Source organism: Calonectris borealis, chromosome Z, assembly GCF_964195595.1.
Source record: "Calonectris borealis chromosome Z, bCalBor7.hap1.2, whole genome shotgun sequence".
In the NCBI taxonomy this organism is placed as follows: domain Eukaryota; kingdom Metazoa; phylum Chordata; class Aves; order Procellariiformes; family Procellariidae; genus Calonectris; species Calonectris borealis.
This window is the reverse complement of record NC_134352.1, coordinates 57,053,118-57,071,831: the sequence shown is the minus strand read 5'-3', so window position 1 is coordinate 57,071,831 and position 18,714 is coordinate 57,053,118. Positions and strand designations below refer to the sequence as shown.

Below are 18,714 nucleotides of genomic sequence, written 5' to 3'. Positions count from 1 at the left end.
TTCACCTATATCTTACTCATTACTTACAGAAGAAGAATGCTCTTCAACTCTTCACTTGCAAAGAAACTTACTCAACAGGACCTGAAACTCTGAAGTAACAAGGACTCTAACCTGTTGCAAAACCCCTTTATTAACAAGATGTTTTTGGCAGAAAGTTTCCTCAGTGCTTGTACTTTCAGCTCTTGCAACCACTGCTCAGTCTTCTATAGACCCATTACCACCCTCAGATCCTAGCAACTTCCTATTTTTTTCTGCACTCTTTAACAAGCAGAAGTCATAAGTCGCCTTTTTTTTTTAATACAGAAAAAGATAGGAAGCATTACAGTATTTCCAAGAGATGATGACATATGTTACACCTGAAGTATTTCAGGATACTGTATCAGCAGAAGAAACTAAAACACAGTTGCTATTACATTTTCTAAGTCTTGGCATTCCAAAGCCAAACATCATTCCATATTATGACTTCTTTACTGTCCTCTCCCTCCTGCCAATTTCACCTGCATTAAGAAATCTACGGAATGAATGAATGGCCAATAATCTTAAAATGGAAAAGCTTTGTGTGTCATCTCCAAAAACTCTGCTAAAAATAAAAGGAGATGCTTCCACCATAAAAGTTCTAATAAAAGCATTTGATTCATGAAAAACTACTGCTTATACTTGCCAATAGGTAAAGTGGGGCCTCTCTTAAATACTTAACTGCATCAAAATGTGCGCTGGCAGAAGGATCCATGTGAGCAATGATACTCACAGTCTCAGACTAGACTATTATTAAAGAGGACTGGGTAGACAGAAACCAAGCAATACCTTGGGAGTACCATGCCATAAGCAGTGCATCGCTACTCGGGCTCCGTCATGAGTGTGTGCCAGGTAGATGACAGCCTCTCTGATAGCTTCTATCATTTCCTGGAGAAGAAAAAGTGGTAAAGCAAAAAGGTGAAAGAAAAGGCCTGAGAAATCTCAAGACAGGTGGGCGAGGGCATGAAAGGATTTTTTGTCTGCCCACAATACTATGGAGAGCATCACTGGCTCTACAGAACCACTCTCACTACCTTGACCTATGAAAAAAGGCCTCAAAAGGAGTCCAAAAGACTGTAAATGACATAGGCTTTCTCCCTTCAAAACTACACTGTTCATCGTATTCATCCTATGAAATCAGAACTGCATTGAAGCTTGTCAGTTGTCCTATAACAGACAATTCAAGAAAGGGTGCTCAGAACTGAGACTAATATTACAGGAGACAAGGACAACCATTCATTTAGGAAGAAAATCTTTGAAGGTGATGTAATTTATTTATACATACAGGCCATTAGCCAGAAAGCAAGAAGAACTAAAAGGTCATTTAAGCACCAGTTGATGTTATGAACTGATGTTATCTGACATGAAGCTCCCACCTATCTCCCTTTCTAGCATTAGCTTCTTCTCGCTCCTTAGTCAAAGGTTCCAAGCATTTTACCATTTATCTAGAAACTGCTCAGTCACAACATGATTGGTGTCACCAGCTACATGCACAGGCAGGAACAAATTTACAAAAGGGATTTCCAAACCCCAAAAAGAATATCCATATGCTACCATGTCTGCACAAAAAGCCATGCAAGGAGGAAGAGATATGCCCTTATTCCCCTGATTCACACAAGACTGTGAATCCAGAAGCATTCTCTGACAAAGCATTACAGGAAACCACGCACAATTAGGTAAGATCTGGACTCAGAATAGGCCACGCATAGTCCACTCCCACTACCCTTAGCTTCGGGTTTGTTAACAGTAACAAAGAAGAGTTCGGGAGTGGAGTCCAGTAGGTGAGAGACAACAAGGCTAGAAGGCTCCACCTGGCCTGGAGTAAGATGGTGCTGACATGCAGAACCAGGGCGAGGTTGACGGACACAGCTTGAAGACAGGTGAAGTCAAGCAGGATACCAGCTTATACAATGTCACAATACGCAGATGGGATTTAGACCTAGTTTTTGCAAGAGTGGCTGGGGTAAGCTTAAAACTGGAATTTAATATAGACATAGTGATACAAGCCATATGCTTGGTTCAGGAGGAGGCAGAAGACAAAGTTTTGGCTGCTGACAGAAGGGCCCAATCTGATTGTATTTTTTCAAGAGTTTTTTGGACAATGGCTACAAGCGGTTAAGAAACTACACACTGGAAAGCTAAATTACTGGAAGCAATGTCCCTGGCTTTAATTATTCTCCAGCTATTGAGAAGGGCCATTTAGCATGGAGAGAGAAAACACCAAAGTCGTTCCATTAGATTTTTTTTTTTTTAATTCAAATGTCACAAACACTATTGCTTTAGAGTGGAAGTTCACTGTGACTGTAAACCCCCATAGAACATTACGCCCCAATCACCTATCTGGAATTGTCAGATATGTAAAACTCTATAAATTTAAGATGTGTATTTTTGTCTAGTTACCTTACACCACTTTCACCACAAGATTAAAAATATTGCACTGACAGGCAAAAGACGACAAAAACCAAACAAAACATACTTACTGATCTTTGTTTCGGGAGAGCGTAAGTGAAAAAGTCCAAAAATACTTTATGTACCAGTGAGTGTTTTATCACAGCCTCTCTGTATTTGGGAAGAGGAAAATAAGCAAGAAGTTCCCCACAAGTAATGGTTTTAACATAAGCTAGCAATACTTCATTTGTATTTTGAAATGTTAGTGTGGCGTGCAGAAAACACATAGTCATTCTGAATTAGATGTTTAGCATTGACAATATGTGGAAAATTCTACCAAACTTACAAATTCTAAACCCTAGCAAAACATTTTCTCCTAAAGACCACTGGAGAAGCTTATCCAATAATGCATTATGAAAGCACAACACACTTTGGATTTCTACCAATTGTTTGACTGGGGCAGGGGACACTTCAGTTTATAGAAGGGAACTTCAAAATTAAGAGAAGATATTCGTTATGACACTTCTGACAAAACCATAGTTATTTACTATACAACACAGCAACGTTACAGATAAAAAGAGTATCAGTATCACTGTCTGTTTGTATGTCAGAAACAAACCTGTTCATGCTAGATTGTCACACCTTAAATCAATTTTTGTCCTTACTTTTGTGCCATTGGTGTAAGAATCTGTTTCATTTCATCCAAGATGGCCTCCCTCTTTTCAGGCTGAGCTTCTAACACTTTATCCAGTGTTGGGACAACTGGTGTCTGAAATGAATGCACAATCAGAGGTTTAATCGTTCCCAGTAAGTACTGGAGCTCATAGAAAATTATAATCTTTAGTCCTTTTTCAATCAAAATTCATGAACAGTATCACAAACAAAATTAATTTTCTGTAAAACTAATAGTTTTTACAATTTTAAAAATAAAAAGCTTATCATGCAGAAATCCTGCATGACAGTATGCATACGTCAGGGGGCAACACAACAACAAGTCAATGAACCGAGAAGTTAATCAAGGCCCAGGAAATTCCAGTTCAAGGAACAGCAGGGAGGAGGAATATATACCATATACCTTAAATACAAAAGTACTTCCTGGTATCTCATCTAAGCAATTACACTGGTAATTGTAGAAGCATCTGTTGTTAGAAGAACAGTCTGACTAGACAGAAAATTAGAAGAAATGTATTTCTAACCGTCCCTGCTAGGGGGCGAAGGAGGGGTGGAGAGTTGGAGGCACGAGGGGGAAAAGTGAACCACACATTCAAAACTCCAAGAAATTCCAGGTCTCCTTAAGGATTACATCGGTATTTCTTATAAACCCACATACTGTTGGGTCTCAGATTTGCACTGCAATGTAAGACTACTTAAAGCACTCATGCCAAGAATGCTAGAATGATGGAAGCTAACACTGCACTTGATTTCAGAGGCTGTTTTACTCCCAGTACAAATCACAGCCCGCAAGCACGCCTTTCTATTAGTGTGTTGCAAAATGCTTTACTAAAACTTTACTTTTACTAAACCTGTAAAGAAAAAACAGTAGTACGGTTCAGAAATGAGCTGTTAATGTCTTATAACAATTTTAACAGAAATCTTGGGTAAAAGCATGCTGTTTTGTACACCAGAGTGCAAAAATCCCTCTAGTGTAGTTAATAATTGCATAAAACAGTTTTGTACTTTGTAGCAAATAAAATTGTTTGTGCCTCTAATGGAAACCAACTTTCCAAGTCAGCAAGAAAGAAAGAAAAACAGAAGTCAAAAGAAAGGAGGTTGTACTTTTTAAAAAGGTTCCCACTGCCTGGTGAGGATCTACGTCTAAATAGTTTCAAGAGAGTTTGGACTCAAGTCCTATATCTCCATGGGAAAAGAAAACAAAGCCAAAAATTAACCCTAAATCGCATACTGTATATAGATACAGGCACATTCTGCCCATACTCAGTTGTCATAAGACATAAGGTAATTCGGACACAAAAGCCATCTACAGCATTAATGGGGAATTAAGCCTAAATCTTATCTCAGCAAGGATGACCACTTCAGGCTAGACACTATGACACTAGATAACTGCAACTATATGATATTAGACTGTCTTTGATGAGCAGAGCAAGTTCATACATGAACATAATATATTTTACATAGTTCAAACTGAAAAAACACAACAATTTAATCTAGAATAGAAATGTGCAAGTAATCATAACGTTTAAACATGCTAAACTAAACTACATTTGGACAGCTGACAGAACGAAATTTAATCAAAAGAAATAGCAGGTAAGATAGGTAAGGTATTACTAACACAATACCTTAGATGCTAAAACACCTTAGACTAGAAAGTATTGACACGTCACCTTGTAAACTTGGAAAGTGTTCCCATATAGTTCTTCTGTCAGCATATTCCTTTGCTCCAGAATAGCTTTGTCATTATATGCATATTCCACTACAGCAGATGCTTCAGCATGTCGGAGCATTTTTTTCACATGGCCTTTAAAACTTTTTATTATTTCTGCAACTTGTGGTTTTGTCCTGTTTCACACGGAAAGATAGATAGCAAGAATTAAAACTTTAGGGATAAGCTGACCTATCAATAGTTTTATTTTTGGAAGCACATTTAGGTGATAAGTTTTAGCACAGAAACCAGGAAATATATGCATCTAGATCAGCCTTATGGCATTTATGAAAATATGGAGAGAAAGCCAGGAATCTGGAGAAATCCTAAGGTATTTTGAGGGAAAGAAAGAAACCAGTGGATAAATTCTACAGAATAAAGGATGCCTTCCTGAAACAGTAAGCAGAAAAAAAATTTAAAAGCCAGTTTTCTGTATAGGCAAAGATCAACTTTGAGCATATTTGAGCTTTTTTTTGGCATATGTTTTCCTCCATATGTACAGCTTTAGCTTTACTTTTTGCAAAAGGAAATTGCTGTTAGCAATACCAGACACTCTCCTGTCTTGTCACCATTATAAAGATGTTTCCAGAGACGTATTTTTTTATTCATGATTGATGCACTATAGATTAAGAGCAGCATTCACACTGGAAATGAAGCAATGCAACACAGCTAAGCAAATTCACTTCATACTCACCCATACATAAGAAACTTCTTCACAATATTTCTGGAATATTTTGACTTGCTCAACTCTACTAGGCTATCTAGAAGGGAAGAACATTCAGCTGGTTTGATTTTTCACTACATTAACTCTACAAAACAAGATGCCATTATTTAAATAAGTTTTAAGAGCTCACTAGGAACAATGCATCATTTCAGCAGAAAGTTAAAAATATTCAAGAGAATACGGCTTGTTTTAATGCATCCTAACAACAACACAGAAGCATATAGGTAAAATGTAAATGGGAAGAAAGTACCTTTCAATTCTTCAAATGTCGCTTGCCTTTGCTTCTCATTACCATACTGAATAAAGCACTGGATCACTCGAGTTGAATCATGTGCGAACGCCAGCTATAGGACAGAGGTGTTTCATTATCCTAGGCTATTCACATAGCATTATGGACCAAATTTATTTTAATGCACTTGCTCTCTGACACATTTTTATGCCACATGTAGCATGTAATGCCAATTATAGAAATAGTCACCTGTACAAATTAAGTTTTAAGGTTTTTTTACTGCGTTACAAGTACTCTATCGAACAAAATACGGACAATACTTGCAGTTGCTGACAATTAAGGACATGCATCAAGATTTTAATACTGAAGGAGAACCATGAAATGGTACCTCGTTTTCTCTCATGTTCTTTGTAATTTCAGAGTGAGTGTGACAATACAGTTCTGCGTCAGCATGGAATACCAAGAATCACTTTAAAATCCAACATTATTTCACTGCAAATTTATACATTTCAAAAATTAAGCAGAAAGACTGTTTAGTATAGTTAAGTATCAGGACATTAACTTCTCTAAAAGAATTCTGCACAGCAACAAGTGTAATTATTTAGAAGTCTGAGTGGCTGTTTTTGAACTTCAGTTAACACAGAATTTCACTGGACTAAAGCTGCTTGCCAAAACAGACAGCCTTATAATAGTCAGCTGACAGACATTCTAGGACTATTGTCCTGAAACCCAGGTGCCAAAAGCAGCCTTTCAACTGTTTTTGTTCTTTTTTACTCACAGTTTAAAAAAATTCCCTGTACCTTTTGGAAGAACAGGTTAGTACTATATTATTAAAAGTTCATTTGCATTTCACCATTCTTTAAAGAAGTTTTGTGAATTTGTGCATTATGGCATTAGTTTTTCTTACACTTTTAATTTTTCCATGAAGAAGCTTTTGTAGTTCATTCATTAGCTTTTCTCGCTTCTCCTTATCACATTTCTTCCTACAAATCAAAAAAGTAAAACAATCTTAATAGAGGAAGCAGCTTTTTTGTAGTATGATTCACTTACATCTATAAATTAAGAAGCAAGACAGTACAAAATAAAATTAAGTTAGCTCCTGCTAATCCAAATTTACATTGTCATTCATTAAATCTGTAGATACATGTAATTAAGCAGTTTCAGTTCCCCGAAACCAAACCAGATTTCCACACTTCAAAATTACTCTTTTGAGTAACAATATTATTAAAAAGAACATAAACTCAAATCTGCAGCCAGAGTTGTTTAAAGATCCAAAGATCTGTAAGCATCTTATAGCCAAAACTGCAAAGCACAGACACTCAGAGCAAGTAAAATTAACTCCTCCTTCTGATGTGGAGCCCCAGTTCTAGAATTACAGCTGCCCAGACAGAGTATACTAATGTCCACAAAAAACTCATGCAGTGATCCCACTGCAAGATCAGGCCGAATCTGTGCACATGCTATGTGCTTCAGGATTTAAAAAATAAGAAAACTCGTTAAGCATTTACTCACAAATTTTACCCTAAACTACAAGTGAGCTCAATCCAGACATTTCTAGCACCATGGGTCACTCTGCTTGAATCACCTACAGAATTGCACGTAATATTATCATTCACCCATGGAGTTTCACTGTGGAAATATAGTTTCATGTAATTACAAGAGGAGAAAGAGAGCCTTTTTGCAACTTATGACTAAAAGCCAACTGAATGAAAGAAAAAAAATCATTATTACCTTCTCACACTCTCCCATATTTGCTTTGATTTTACAATTATGTCATAATTACTTTTATCGTTAAGTTGTCTGGTTTGCTTTAACTCCTTCCGTTTCTTTTTGAAGTCATTCCACTTTGGCTTCTTAGAATCTGACCCTGAAGACAAAAATAAATACATTTTCTATAGTCAATAAAAGAGGAACAATGGAATCCTTTATCAGGATAAACTGTGTCAGTTCTGTGCCTTGAATTACTAACAATTCAGGAGCTTTGCCTGCAGCTACCCAGCTAGCTAATATTAAAGCGTAAATATGTAAGTATGCTAAGCTAGTAATTTCCACTTCTAGAATACTGGAAGAACATGGCAAACAATGATTCTTCCTCAAAGCTCTGCCAAAGAATACATCGCAAACCTCTTAATAGCTTCAAAATTGACTCAAAATGCACGTAGCAGCCTACGACTGCCCCAGGTAATTCTCCCTTTTTAGTTCACCTGTACTCATACATACCTTATCCCTCTCTCAAAAGAAGAGCCCTAGCTCAAAGAGACATATCTGAAATATTAGAGAAAGGTAAAAAATTAAAGCCTTTTTACATGCTTAATCTTTTTATTCAGTCAAATTCCTCAAGCATGGGATTTTACTATACAACAGCTATACGCTGCCACACAACAAACTCAGTTAAGGTAACTTTATAGAAAGTGTCACAAATGAGTTATGGAAAAACTTCAAGTATTTGATTTTAGTTTTATTCGTACCTTGTCAAAAACCACCATCTTATATTACATGATTTCGCAGAAGCAAGTCATGCTAGTACTTCTATATGGAACATTAAAGACCCAGCTTTAAATTTTTAGACCTTAAAGCACCGCTTGTTGGTATTTAGGAGCATGCACTTAACTGTCTTACCCATCCAAAAACCAAACTCTCTTTTTACAAAGTGTATTATTGATTTTTTCTATCATTCTCCTAAAGTAATAGTGACAAGCAACAACAGTAACACTTTGCTTTGAGAGCAGCACCACTGCGCAAGACACAGCAGCTTTCAGTTATTCTTATAAACAACATTTAAAGGCTTGTTTGTGATTGTGTTTTGGTTTTTTTTAAAGCATCTTAATATGAACATTCTGTTGCTATTACATTTCCAGACATCTAGTGCATATTCCATGTGAAGCCATTCTGCAAACACGCAACAACAACATGAACTTGTTGTTCAACACCTTCTACTGTCCTTCAAACAGCCAACGTTTTTTTGCAGAACTTCAGAATCCCTCACATAAGATTCCACTTCTCATTTTAATTGTCACAGTAGAGCTTTGCTTCACAGCAGAGGAGGGAACAACATGAAGTTCGCATGCAGCGGAAACAAAGTTGAAAAAGAAATCCATTTAAACAGTGATAAAGTCAGACATTTATTTAGCTTCTCTGTGTAAACAAAAAAATAAGCTATAAAATGTAAAAAATAGTGATAACACTGATGATGTCTTTTTTTTTTTCATAAAGAGGTGTCTAGCTAGTTTGGACCACAGAAAAAAATAATACAAAGGATAATCAACTTTGTTTCATGAATTTTTGTGTTCCAAATTTTATAGTTAATACTTTTAGAACACAGGATTAAATTTTTAAAATGGCCCATGAAAAACTCCCCGTTTTCCAAATCTGTATGAAAACAGCCAGTTTCAAGCTAGCCACTTAATACTATAATTAAAATAATCATAGCTTTATGATAGCATACCAATTATTTAAATTGCTACTGTATGTATCTTTATTTTTGACTTCCAAGAAAATTTGTAACTGTTGATTCTCATGACTTTGCCCTCAAGTTTAGTCAAGTGAAGTACATTTTTCCACAGAAAAGATTAAACATGAAGTAAACTTGGAGTCATTCAGCCAGTTTGGAAGGGTGATAACAACGCAGGCGTAAAGAGGAACACTTAGATGAACAATGTGTTTCCCAAAACCTAGTCTCCATTGATATCCAGGCTTCAAAGTCTGCTTACCTCCCTCTTCACCATCCTGGAGCTTCCTTTTCTTTGCAAGCTTTTCTGATTGCTGTTTATTCTTGAATTGTTTGACACTAGCTTTTCCAGGTCTTAACTGTCCTTTCACAAATTTCTTGGAAACAGATTTAGGCTTTCCCTCCTCATCTCCTTTGTTAAGAAGTTTCTTTGGTGGACCCGAATCTATTAACCAAGAAGCTAATAATTAGTATATCCAACCTAAAGCTAATGTTGCTTCAAAATAACAAATTATTATGGTAACAAGAATTAAACTACTTTGTAATAACAATTATATATATAACAATAATTCTTACATGCTTCTCAAAACTGGTGTTTTCATTCTAGTCCCTGGGTGTCCCAGTTTTCCCTAGGGAAGTTTTGCCCAGGCATCGTTTTCCGGGCACTAGTGTAACAGCCCAGGCATAAAAAGGATTATTCCAAATTAAGAATTTCACCACCCCTGACATCAAAGTCATCAATCCCCAAATCATCTCTTCACAGTTTAAGGTCAGAGCAGTTTTGACATCATCTGTTTTAACCTGACAAGAGCAAACACTGAAAGGTGTCTTCTCAATCCTAACCCACAGCACTTCACACACCCCATAGCTTCAACGCTCAAATAAACTTTTTCTTAATGTGGGAAAGCAAAGTCTAGAATCAAAAAGTTATCAACTTCAAATTTTTAATTAAAAGAGTATTTTAGGTCAATCAAATAGAGCCAAAGGGCTTGCAATGCAATCTATTTAAAGCATTTCAGCTTTACTTTTTCCAGGTTATGTGATCAGTCAGTATAGTTTTGAATGCAAGACAGAATCCTAGAATGACTGACCTTGGAAGGGACCTCTGGAGGTCATCTGGTCCAACCCTCCTGCTCATGCAGGGCCACCCAATGTGGCCATGTTCGGGTGGCTTTTGACCATCTCCAGGGTGGGAGAGTCCACCATCTCCCTGGGCAAACTGTGCCAGTGCTCACTCACCCTCACAGTAAAGAAATCTTTCCTGATGTTCAGAGGGAACCTCCTGTGTTTCAGTTTGTGCCCATTGCCATTGGTCCTGTCACTGAAAAGAGCCCAACTCTGTGTTTGCACCCTCCCTTCACATATTTGTATACATTGACAAGATCCCCCTCAGCTTCCTCTTCTCCAGGCTGAACTGTCCCAGCTCTCCCAGCCTTTCCTCATAGGAGAGATGCTCCAGACATGGAGCATCATGTTCGTGGCCCTTCGGTGGGCTCTTTCCAGTAGCTCTGTATCTCTCTTGTAATGGGGAGCCCAGAACTGGACAGAGCACTCCAGGTGGGGCCTCACCAGAGCTGAGGAGAGGACAAGGATCATCTCCCTCGACCTGCAAGCAGCACTCCTCCTAATGCCGCCCAGGATCCAATTAGCTGCCTTTGCCACAAGGGCACACTGCTGGCTCATGTTCAGCTTTGTGATCACCAGGAGCCCCAGCGCCTTTTCTGCAAAGCTGCTTTCCCCCAGCCTGTAATAGTGCATGGAGTTGTTCCCCTCCAGGTGCAGGACTTTGCACTTCTCCTTGCTGAACTTCATCAGGCTTCTGTCAGCCCATTTCTCCCGCCTGCTGAGGTCCCTCTGGAGGGCAGCACGACCTCTGGTGTATCAGGCACTCCTCCCAGTCCTGTGTCATTGGTAAACCTTCTCATCGTACACTCTGCACCATCATCCAGATCATCCAGGAAGCTGTTGAACAGGACTACACCCAGTATTGACTCCTGGGGTACACTGCTAGTTACCGGCCTCCAACTAGATTTTGTGCCACTGATTACTACCATCTGGGCGCAGCCATTCAGCCAGTTTTTAATCTACCTCACCGTCTGCTCATCCAGCCCATAATTCATCAGCACCTCTATGAGGATCATATGGGAGACACTGTCAAAAGCCTCACTATAGTCCACGTAGACAACACCCCCTGCTCTTCACGCATCTACCAAGCTAGTAATTTCATGACATAAGTTTATCAAGATAAAAAATGAAGTTTGAGCATGCCAGTGCACAACAATAACCACTCAGTCAGGACCCTATTAAGGAGCGTTTGCCTTCTTACCATTACCTTTTTTAAATTTCCTTTTCCCGTATGACACTTTTCCATGAGGTGCTTTTCCACTCTTCCCCACAAACTTCTTTTTACCCTTGGCTTCCATTGTGACAACACTGCAAACGGAGCAAAAGACAGCATTACTGGACCACCGTGGCTCCCTTGTAACGACGTGACGGAAAGACAACCTGCGCTCCCCTGAACACAGGTTAACACACTTGGCGGAGTTAAATCCTCCCCAGTGGCGGTCGCCGGTCCTTACCTGGCCGGTGAGGGACCAGAAGAGGTCGCCCACAGGCCGGTCAGCACGGAGGCTCAGCTAGGCAAGACCGAGGCGCCGGCCCCGGTCCCCAGGGATCCCCACACCAGGCCCAGCGACCGCGCCCGGGAGAGCACGACACGCCGCCTGCCCGCAGCTGGGCGCGGGGAGCCGCGAGGTAGGGGTGCTCCGCGGGAAACCCCCCCGCCGCCGGCCCGCGACCCCCACGGCGCACCGCCCGCACCGCCGGCCCCGCCGCACGCCTCACACGTGCCGCCCCGCCTGCGCTTTGCAGCCCTGCCTGCGCTTTGCGGCCCCCTCCGGCGGGCGCGGCTCCCCATTGGCCCACCTGGCCGCTGCCGCGCGACAGTGCTGAAACAGCGTCCCGTAAAGGCGCAGCGCGGAAGGCCAAGGGCGCTACGGCTTTTCCACCCGCGTCGTCTTTCCGGCTGTCAGCGGTGGGTGCCCTGCAGCGCCGCGCCGCGGCGGAGTCGCCTCCGTCCACCTCGGGATCTTCCGTGGCAGTTCCCGTTTGTGTAGACTCACCCCGGAGCCGCGGAAAGGGCGGGCCGCGGTGAGGGAAGGCCCCGTCCCCCTCCCCGTGCTCCTGTCTTTGCCCTCTGCCCGCGCCTCCGCCGGCGCTGCAGCTAGGCCGGCAGGCCTGCCGCCATCTTCTCGAGCGCGGCTTGCCCAGTGCCAGCATAAGTAAGATCCCGTCTTAAAAATAAGATAACGTACCGCGTTACAGACGAAGTAGTGACGGTGCTGGAGAACGCCAGGTGGAGCTGTTACTTCAAAACGATGCAGGTGTGACTAGCCGCGTGAAACGTCAGTGTCGAGTGTTTTTTTCATATTCCGGTGTTCAATAAAGTCATCGCTTCCGAATGGGAAGGGGATCCGTATTGATAAATGTAATTATTACACTTGTGTTATTACAGTAGCTATGACAGGAAGTCGGAGCATAGTAAATACTTCTGTAATACCACCCATAGTATATTTGGCCAAAGAAGTGATGTAGAGAGAAATTATTTGGTGGAGTAAAGCTGCTTCTTCAGCTGGTGATAGTAGTATTTTTCTTTTATTTGTCTTCTGGGAAGCACTTGACAGTGCCTTGCAAAATAGAACAGGCATAGGCATAGGTGTTTAGTTTTCCCACTCCTTGAAATGTTAGCATCCTGCGTGTCAAAATTACATGAAAATTATGTGTTTTAAAGGGGGCAGGGGAGAAAGAGAGTATATGTTGAAGCTTGGCTTAAGTCAAGGGGCATAATATCACAAGTTTGCATGCTCTCACAGCCCAAATGCTTTGCTTCAGTGTTTGGAACCACCTCTGTAGATGCTTGAGATCAGTCTATTCTTCACTCTAATTACATTGTCTAGTTTTCTAGTTTTTTGGTGGTTTCTTTTCAAGAATTAAGACCATGATCAATTAAGACATTAGAAAATATACTGCAGTGTTCAGCTTGGTTGCTATAATACAAACATCTCCCAGAGAATAAACCAATGAAAAGCTTGAATGTCAGCTAGAGATTTCAAGTGAACCAGGTTCAAGCTTTATTTTGTTAAGCTTCATTTCAAGCTTACAGGTTCAAGCGTCTATCTTTCATAGAAAATAATTAAGGGTTCCTTAAAGATCTTCAGGTACCTTAAAACAGGCTGTAATTGTAGAAGATAGTTATTGACCTAATCATATCTCCAGGATATTCCCAAGTGTGTTCAGAGTCATGTATAAGTGCAGATGTTTTAATGTCTATTTTTTGTGTCTGTTTTATCTCTCTTGTGGACGCTGTTTTGATTCCATGGAGATAAAAATCGTTAAGGAAACCAAAAGATAAAAATTCAGAAAAGTGAATTTGTGATTTGAAAACAAGATACGTAATGTTGAAATTCAGTATTACCAGTCTGCCTCTGTAGTGAAAGCTTCATCTCAAGATCCAGATTTACACTCAGATTCTTTTAAAATTGTGTCTTACTCACATAATTGTGCATTACTCCTTCAGCATGAGGTTTCAAACTTGGTATCCCAAGCATGTTTTTGGATACCCTTGAAAATGTAGTTCTGCCAACACTTTTTTTAAACAAAAGGAAGGATTGTGCTCTTTGGACAGCAAAAACGAGCAGTAAGAATTTCAAGAGCAAGAAGCATGTCTCACTGAATAGGCTGGATAAGATGATCATGAAGTGTCTACTGCCTTTTCTTCTTTCACGCAATGCATCCACATCCGTTCTGATTTGTCTGTGGAATACATTTGCTATAGCAGTACCAGAAGCAGTGCTAGCATACTTGCTAGCACACAGTCCCTGTTGTGGCGCTTTTCTGGCATTGGCTTGCAGCTCAAGGAGCGCTATGGTGAATGCAGTAGTGCTGAATGCCATACCACTTTATTTCTTAGCAGACCTTGAAGAAGTAAGAGCTGTGGTAGATATAACTGGAAGTTTAAAAATGGCATGTCTCACATTTTATGTAAAGATTCACAAAAGTGTGACAATGTGTATGCTTATCTGTCCTAGCCAAAACAAGGATCCTGTAGTGTCTATAGTAAAGAAGTCAATGAAATAAATAGGAAAAAAAAAGGCTGGTTTTTATTCATGCATTTGTTAATAGCACATTTATCTGACAAAAAGTACTTCTGCTCTATGACAGAATAGATCTGGACTATGTATTAAGGCAAAGTAGTGGAGACTGCAACAATGGAGTGCTGTCTACTGCCTTGGTCAGGACTGCTCTGCTCCCTTCAGTGAGCCTCCTTCGACAAGACATCTGTAAGAAAAATGGAGTGTAACCACAACTATAACCTGATTGTTCCTACTTCCAAGGCAGCAGAATAACTACAACAGAAGTCAGGTAAAACTGCACCATTTCATTTTCATTCCTGAATGGTAGTGAATATCTTCACTACCTGAATGGTAGTGAAAACCTTCTCAGTTTCTGAAGACAGCTACATGCACCTTGTCTAAGGCTATTATTTTATAGCTTACATTATCTATGAAGAAGCAGGCAGTTCTGCTGTCCTTGTAAATGGATTGCTCACCACACCTTTCAGCTGGTGATCCTCTCTGAAGAAAGCACCACTCTTGCACAGCCTTTCAATTCATTATCCCCCTCTACACTTCCTACAGAATAGAAAACTTTCTTTTTTAATCTTTCTTGTCATCACAATGCAGACCTCTGACCTACAGACACATTTGTGTCTCTGCTGCTCCTCTTGCAGTGTGCCAAAGACCTCTTCTCTGCATCGCTTTTTAGGCACTGCAGGAAAGATAGTCGTTAAGTTAGTCAGCAACACTGGGTGTACTTTGCTCTGACTAAGTATATCCAACCCTTTCATAATGGAAAAAAAAAATAGGTTTTTTTTTTTACCATCAGCTGATGTGTAGGCATAACTGAATTTTGTTGCCCAAAAGGATCCCCAAAGATCCAGATCTAAAGACAGGCTGGAACTGGTCACTCCTGAGTGATGTGCAGTGGAGAGGCCAGTTACTCCTGCTGCCACGCCGCTGGAGTTGGAAAGGGTGGTGACAGCATGTAATGTTTTTATGAGTGACCATCCATTTCCTGGACTACACCATAGCCAAGGAGGCAGTGGAGCCACAGGTATTTCACTGCCCCCCACTGTCTACTCCCTATTTTGCTTTTGCCTACAGCTGTCTGAAAGCTTCTTGCATCATGATTTTTAACTTTCTGAGTGACTCAGAATTCAGTGCAATGTTTGTAAAAAGTCAAATGAGTTGGAAAAGATGAAGAGATGCAATTGTAAAGAAATGGTAAATTCTCAGTAGCAATTACAGCATGTTACTCTGGGACATCTGGTTACATTGAGAACCGCAAACTAATTTGCAGTTATGTTGTTTCATTTCCTCACTTAGACTGTGTGAGAGAGGACTCAACTTTCGGTCATTTTCCAAAGTATAAAGACCGGGTAGAAGTGACAGAGTGAAAGTAATTTAGAGACCTATTCAGAAAAATAGAGGGCAGGCTTCCTGCAATCTTGATTATTACTTACTTGCTGTTGTTTCTAGTTAAATATACCTGGTAAGAGTTTCATCCACATGACAACTTAAGTGAATTATATTTCCCTTTTTCCAAAGTTGGCTCAAAACACTCAGCTGCAGAGTCATTTGTTCTTATTTCTCAGCTCACTATTTCAAGGGTGGATGGAGCGTGGCAGAGAACAAGATTCTTAATGTGCATGTCCTGGCATCAGTGTTCCTGGGAGAATTTCTGAGACCCTCTGAAATCCAGCATTATAGTTGAATGTTGTGAGTGAAGGCTGGCCTTTTTCTCTTGCATTGTTTTCCATATAAAGACCATGAGTGCGCTTTGATCTACAGGTTTGCCAGACCAAGCCCCGCATTCCCTAACAGATCTTGGGAAGGCACGATTCACTTCATATTCTTCGGAAATTCCACTTGAATTCTAGCAAAACTGGATTCATGTTCCTGCTCTCACCACTTACCAATTATCTTAATATATTAGCAAAGGAAAATTTGTTCTGTTGGGATTTTGGGTGGTGGTGATTCATTTTAAAGAAAGTACTATATTCAGTTCTGTGCTATTTCCTGAATTGTGCTATTTCCTGAACTCAAGCATGTTTCTTATTCTGTGGTACCATCCTCTTCTATTACTGCTTATATGAGTGTTACTGGATTAATGTACATTTGAGGATCTCTGTCATGTTAGCTGTGGCACCTCAGCATAGAAAACCACCCATAAAACTTAAAACAAATTTCTGCTTCCCCTTCCACCACTGAATATGTGTTAGTTAGTTAGTGAAGAAATGTTAGGCTAACGATTGCTTGGGATTTCTTCACAGATACTCAAAAATGTTAATTGTAGACCAAATTCAAATGAAAGGCAGTGTTTTGAAGTGAAAACTGAACACTGGCTGTTGGTCAGAGGCCATTAAACATAAGATTTATTATCGTAAGTTCCAGTGCTATTGAGCAATGCTTTGTTCACAGTAGTTTTGAATCATGATCCACCAGATATCTGGCTACTGACTGACCAGTTAGCTAAGGGATTTCTAAAGCCTCCTGTAAATTAGGCTGAAGTCCCAGCAAAATCAGGCTGAAGTCCCAATGTTGTAAGATGACATGCCTGACAACTAGCCAACCTAGGGAGGGCCAGCCACTTCGAGAAAGACATTTTTATATTTCCCACTCCTGTGTTTTTGGTTTTCTTCACTTTACATTAGTTTCTTTTTCATCTGTAAATATGTGCATCCGAATATTACTAAAATCAGCGTGGGTCAAACCTGGTGAGTTGAACCTGAACAGTTAATGTCCGGTATTTGATACCCTCTTGGGTGCTTCCAGCAAGAAATTAATTTTTCTGCCCGCAGTCTCCTGTTGAACTGCTGACCTCCATTCTACTGACTCTTCAGCGGCATCTTGACAGTGTATCTTTCCCCAGTCTTAGTTCTCAACTTGGATCAGTGCAGAGTTGTAAGTATCTATGTTATCTAATCAAGAAGAGTGAAAACCTGTATACCGCGTGACAAGGCTTAAGGAAGAATAAAATGCATACTGTCTGGAGACTTGTTTTCCAACCTCTAAATGCCTTTTTTTTCCTCTCTTCTTTTCTTTTTGCATCTTGAGAAAAACGCACAACTCATAGAAACTTACCTAAGCAAATTAACACCAATTCCATTGTGTTTCACTACACTTAGATCCAGATGCATCAAGATTGCTTTTGGATGTCGTAGTTGTCGTAAGTATTATAAAGAATGCTATCACAAAGATTTCTGTGGGTCTAGTGCACACAATATGCAGTAAATCACTACTTCTCTTAGCAACCACTATAGTAATAGTAACCACATCGAGTTCCTGTATTATTCCTAAGGACAGAATATTCTAATCATCAGTTCAGATGGGAGAATTCATACATATAGACATTCAAAATGTAAGTCATTACTACTGAAAATGCAATTTATCATGAATTGCTATGTATATATGACTGCTTACAAAACTTTAAATGCATCTCTCTGGGGTGAAGGTAAAAGAAAACAACCATATGCAATTGTTGAAAAATAAGCTGTTAAAATCATTTCTTACTGCTGTAATTTCTTGAAGATGAACCTTCTAAATTACCATGGATCCAACAAAGCATGAAAATTTATAGCTCCTTAATATGATATTCAGTGTCTTTCCTATTGTGCTTTTTGAGTCTATGGGACGCAAGACAGTATGTCATTTTTGAACAGAATTAATATAGCCTCTTTAACTATAAATGAGGAAACGCTGTATTTCATAATGTGGTAAAATATGTTCAAGAGTCTTACGTAAAACTGCATCATCGCTGTTTGCTCCAGTGTCCCCACAGTTCTGCTTTAGTTTCCCTACATTCTTTAGCTTTCATTAATGTTGCCTTTATAAAAAAATGGACAAAACACCAGCATTTGTATCAATAAAGTGTTTTCATTGACATGTTGTTTCAAAAATACTTTACAAATATATTCTCATCTTTATACCCAGAAAGTCCTGTAAGGTGAAAACAGTACATTGTAGTCCTTGAAGGTAGGCTCCTGTATACTTCAACATCACCAATGCTTCAAAGCAGGAAAGAAGAAAATGTTAAATGATAAGGAAATGAAGACAGTCACAGGACCTTATTTCAAACTGCAAATGGTACAGTATCCGATGTCAATCTTCTCTTCAGTTTTAGCATACAATCTGGAATAAAGTGAATTCCTGAAGTAGAGGGAAATACAAATACCAGTCCTGGATCATCCACATCACTTCAAAGTAGCAATCACTGTGAAATATTCTTTGTACTTGTCAGTGTACAATCTTTTCTATACATATTGAAGGTGCAGTTACTAGATACATACATCTTTTGCTCTGGAATTAAATAAAGATACACAACCTGACACTGCTGTCTGCTGCTGTTCTTTTTCCTCCCCTTTATTTACTTTCTTCCCTAAAAAGAATTGAAGTTGCCATATGAAATTCACA

At 39.7% G+C, this 18,714-nt stretch overlaps 1 protein-coding gene and 1 long non-coding RNA gene across 7 annotated transcripts in view; one reads left to right on the top strand and one right to left on the bottom strand.

Moving 5' to 3' along the window:
* Positions 1-12,458, bottom strand: part of PUM3 (pumilio RNA binding family member 3) — a 28,319-nt gene extending 15,861 nt beyond the window's left edge. Inside the window, exons 1-11 of one of the 6 annotated variants that reach the window (XR_012671057.1) lie at positions 11,764-12,044; positions 11,517-11,617; positions 9,447-9,629; positions 7,468-7,603; positions 6,644-6,719; positions 5,758-5,851; positions 5,478-5,544; positions 4,746-4,920; positions 3,069-3,172; positions 2,496-2,574; positions 805-903 (exon numbers count right to left, since the gene is read on the bottom strand). Coding sequence is in view for 5 of the 6 variants with exons in the window: in XM_075138088.1 (XP_074994189.1) it covers positions 805-903; positions 2,496-2,574; positions 3,069-3,172; positions 4,746-4,920; positions 5,478-5,544; positions 5,758-5,851; positions 6,644-6,719; positions 7,468-7,603; positions 9,447-9,629; positions 11,517-11,607 (1,104 nt within the window). In the remaining variant the exon portion in view is untranslated. Of the gene's footprint in view, positions 1-804; positions 904-2,495; positions 2,575-3,068; positions 3,173-4,745; positions 4,921-5,477; positions 5,545-5,757; positions 5,852-6,643; positions 6,720-7,467; positions 7,604-9,446; positions 9,630-10,275; positions 10,463-11,516; positions 11,618-11,763; positions 12,077-12,109 lie in introns of those variants that run through there. The other 5 variants (XM_075138088.1, XM_075138087.1, XM_075138089.1 and 2 more) reach the window with 5 other exon arrangements.
* A 1,005-nt stretch (positions 12,459-13,463) lies between these two features.
* LOC142075421 (uncharacterized) lies at positions 13,464-16,835 on the top strand. The gene is made up of 3 exons (XR_012670877.1): positions 13,464-14,605; positions 15,128-15,355; positions 15,897-16,835. It is a non-coding gene; the product is annotated as an uncharacterized LOC142075421 (long non-coding RNA).
* Positions 16,836-18,714: the final 1,879 nt, after the last annotated feature.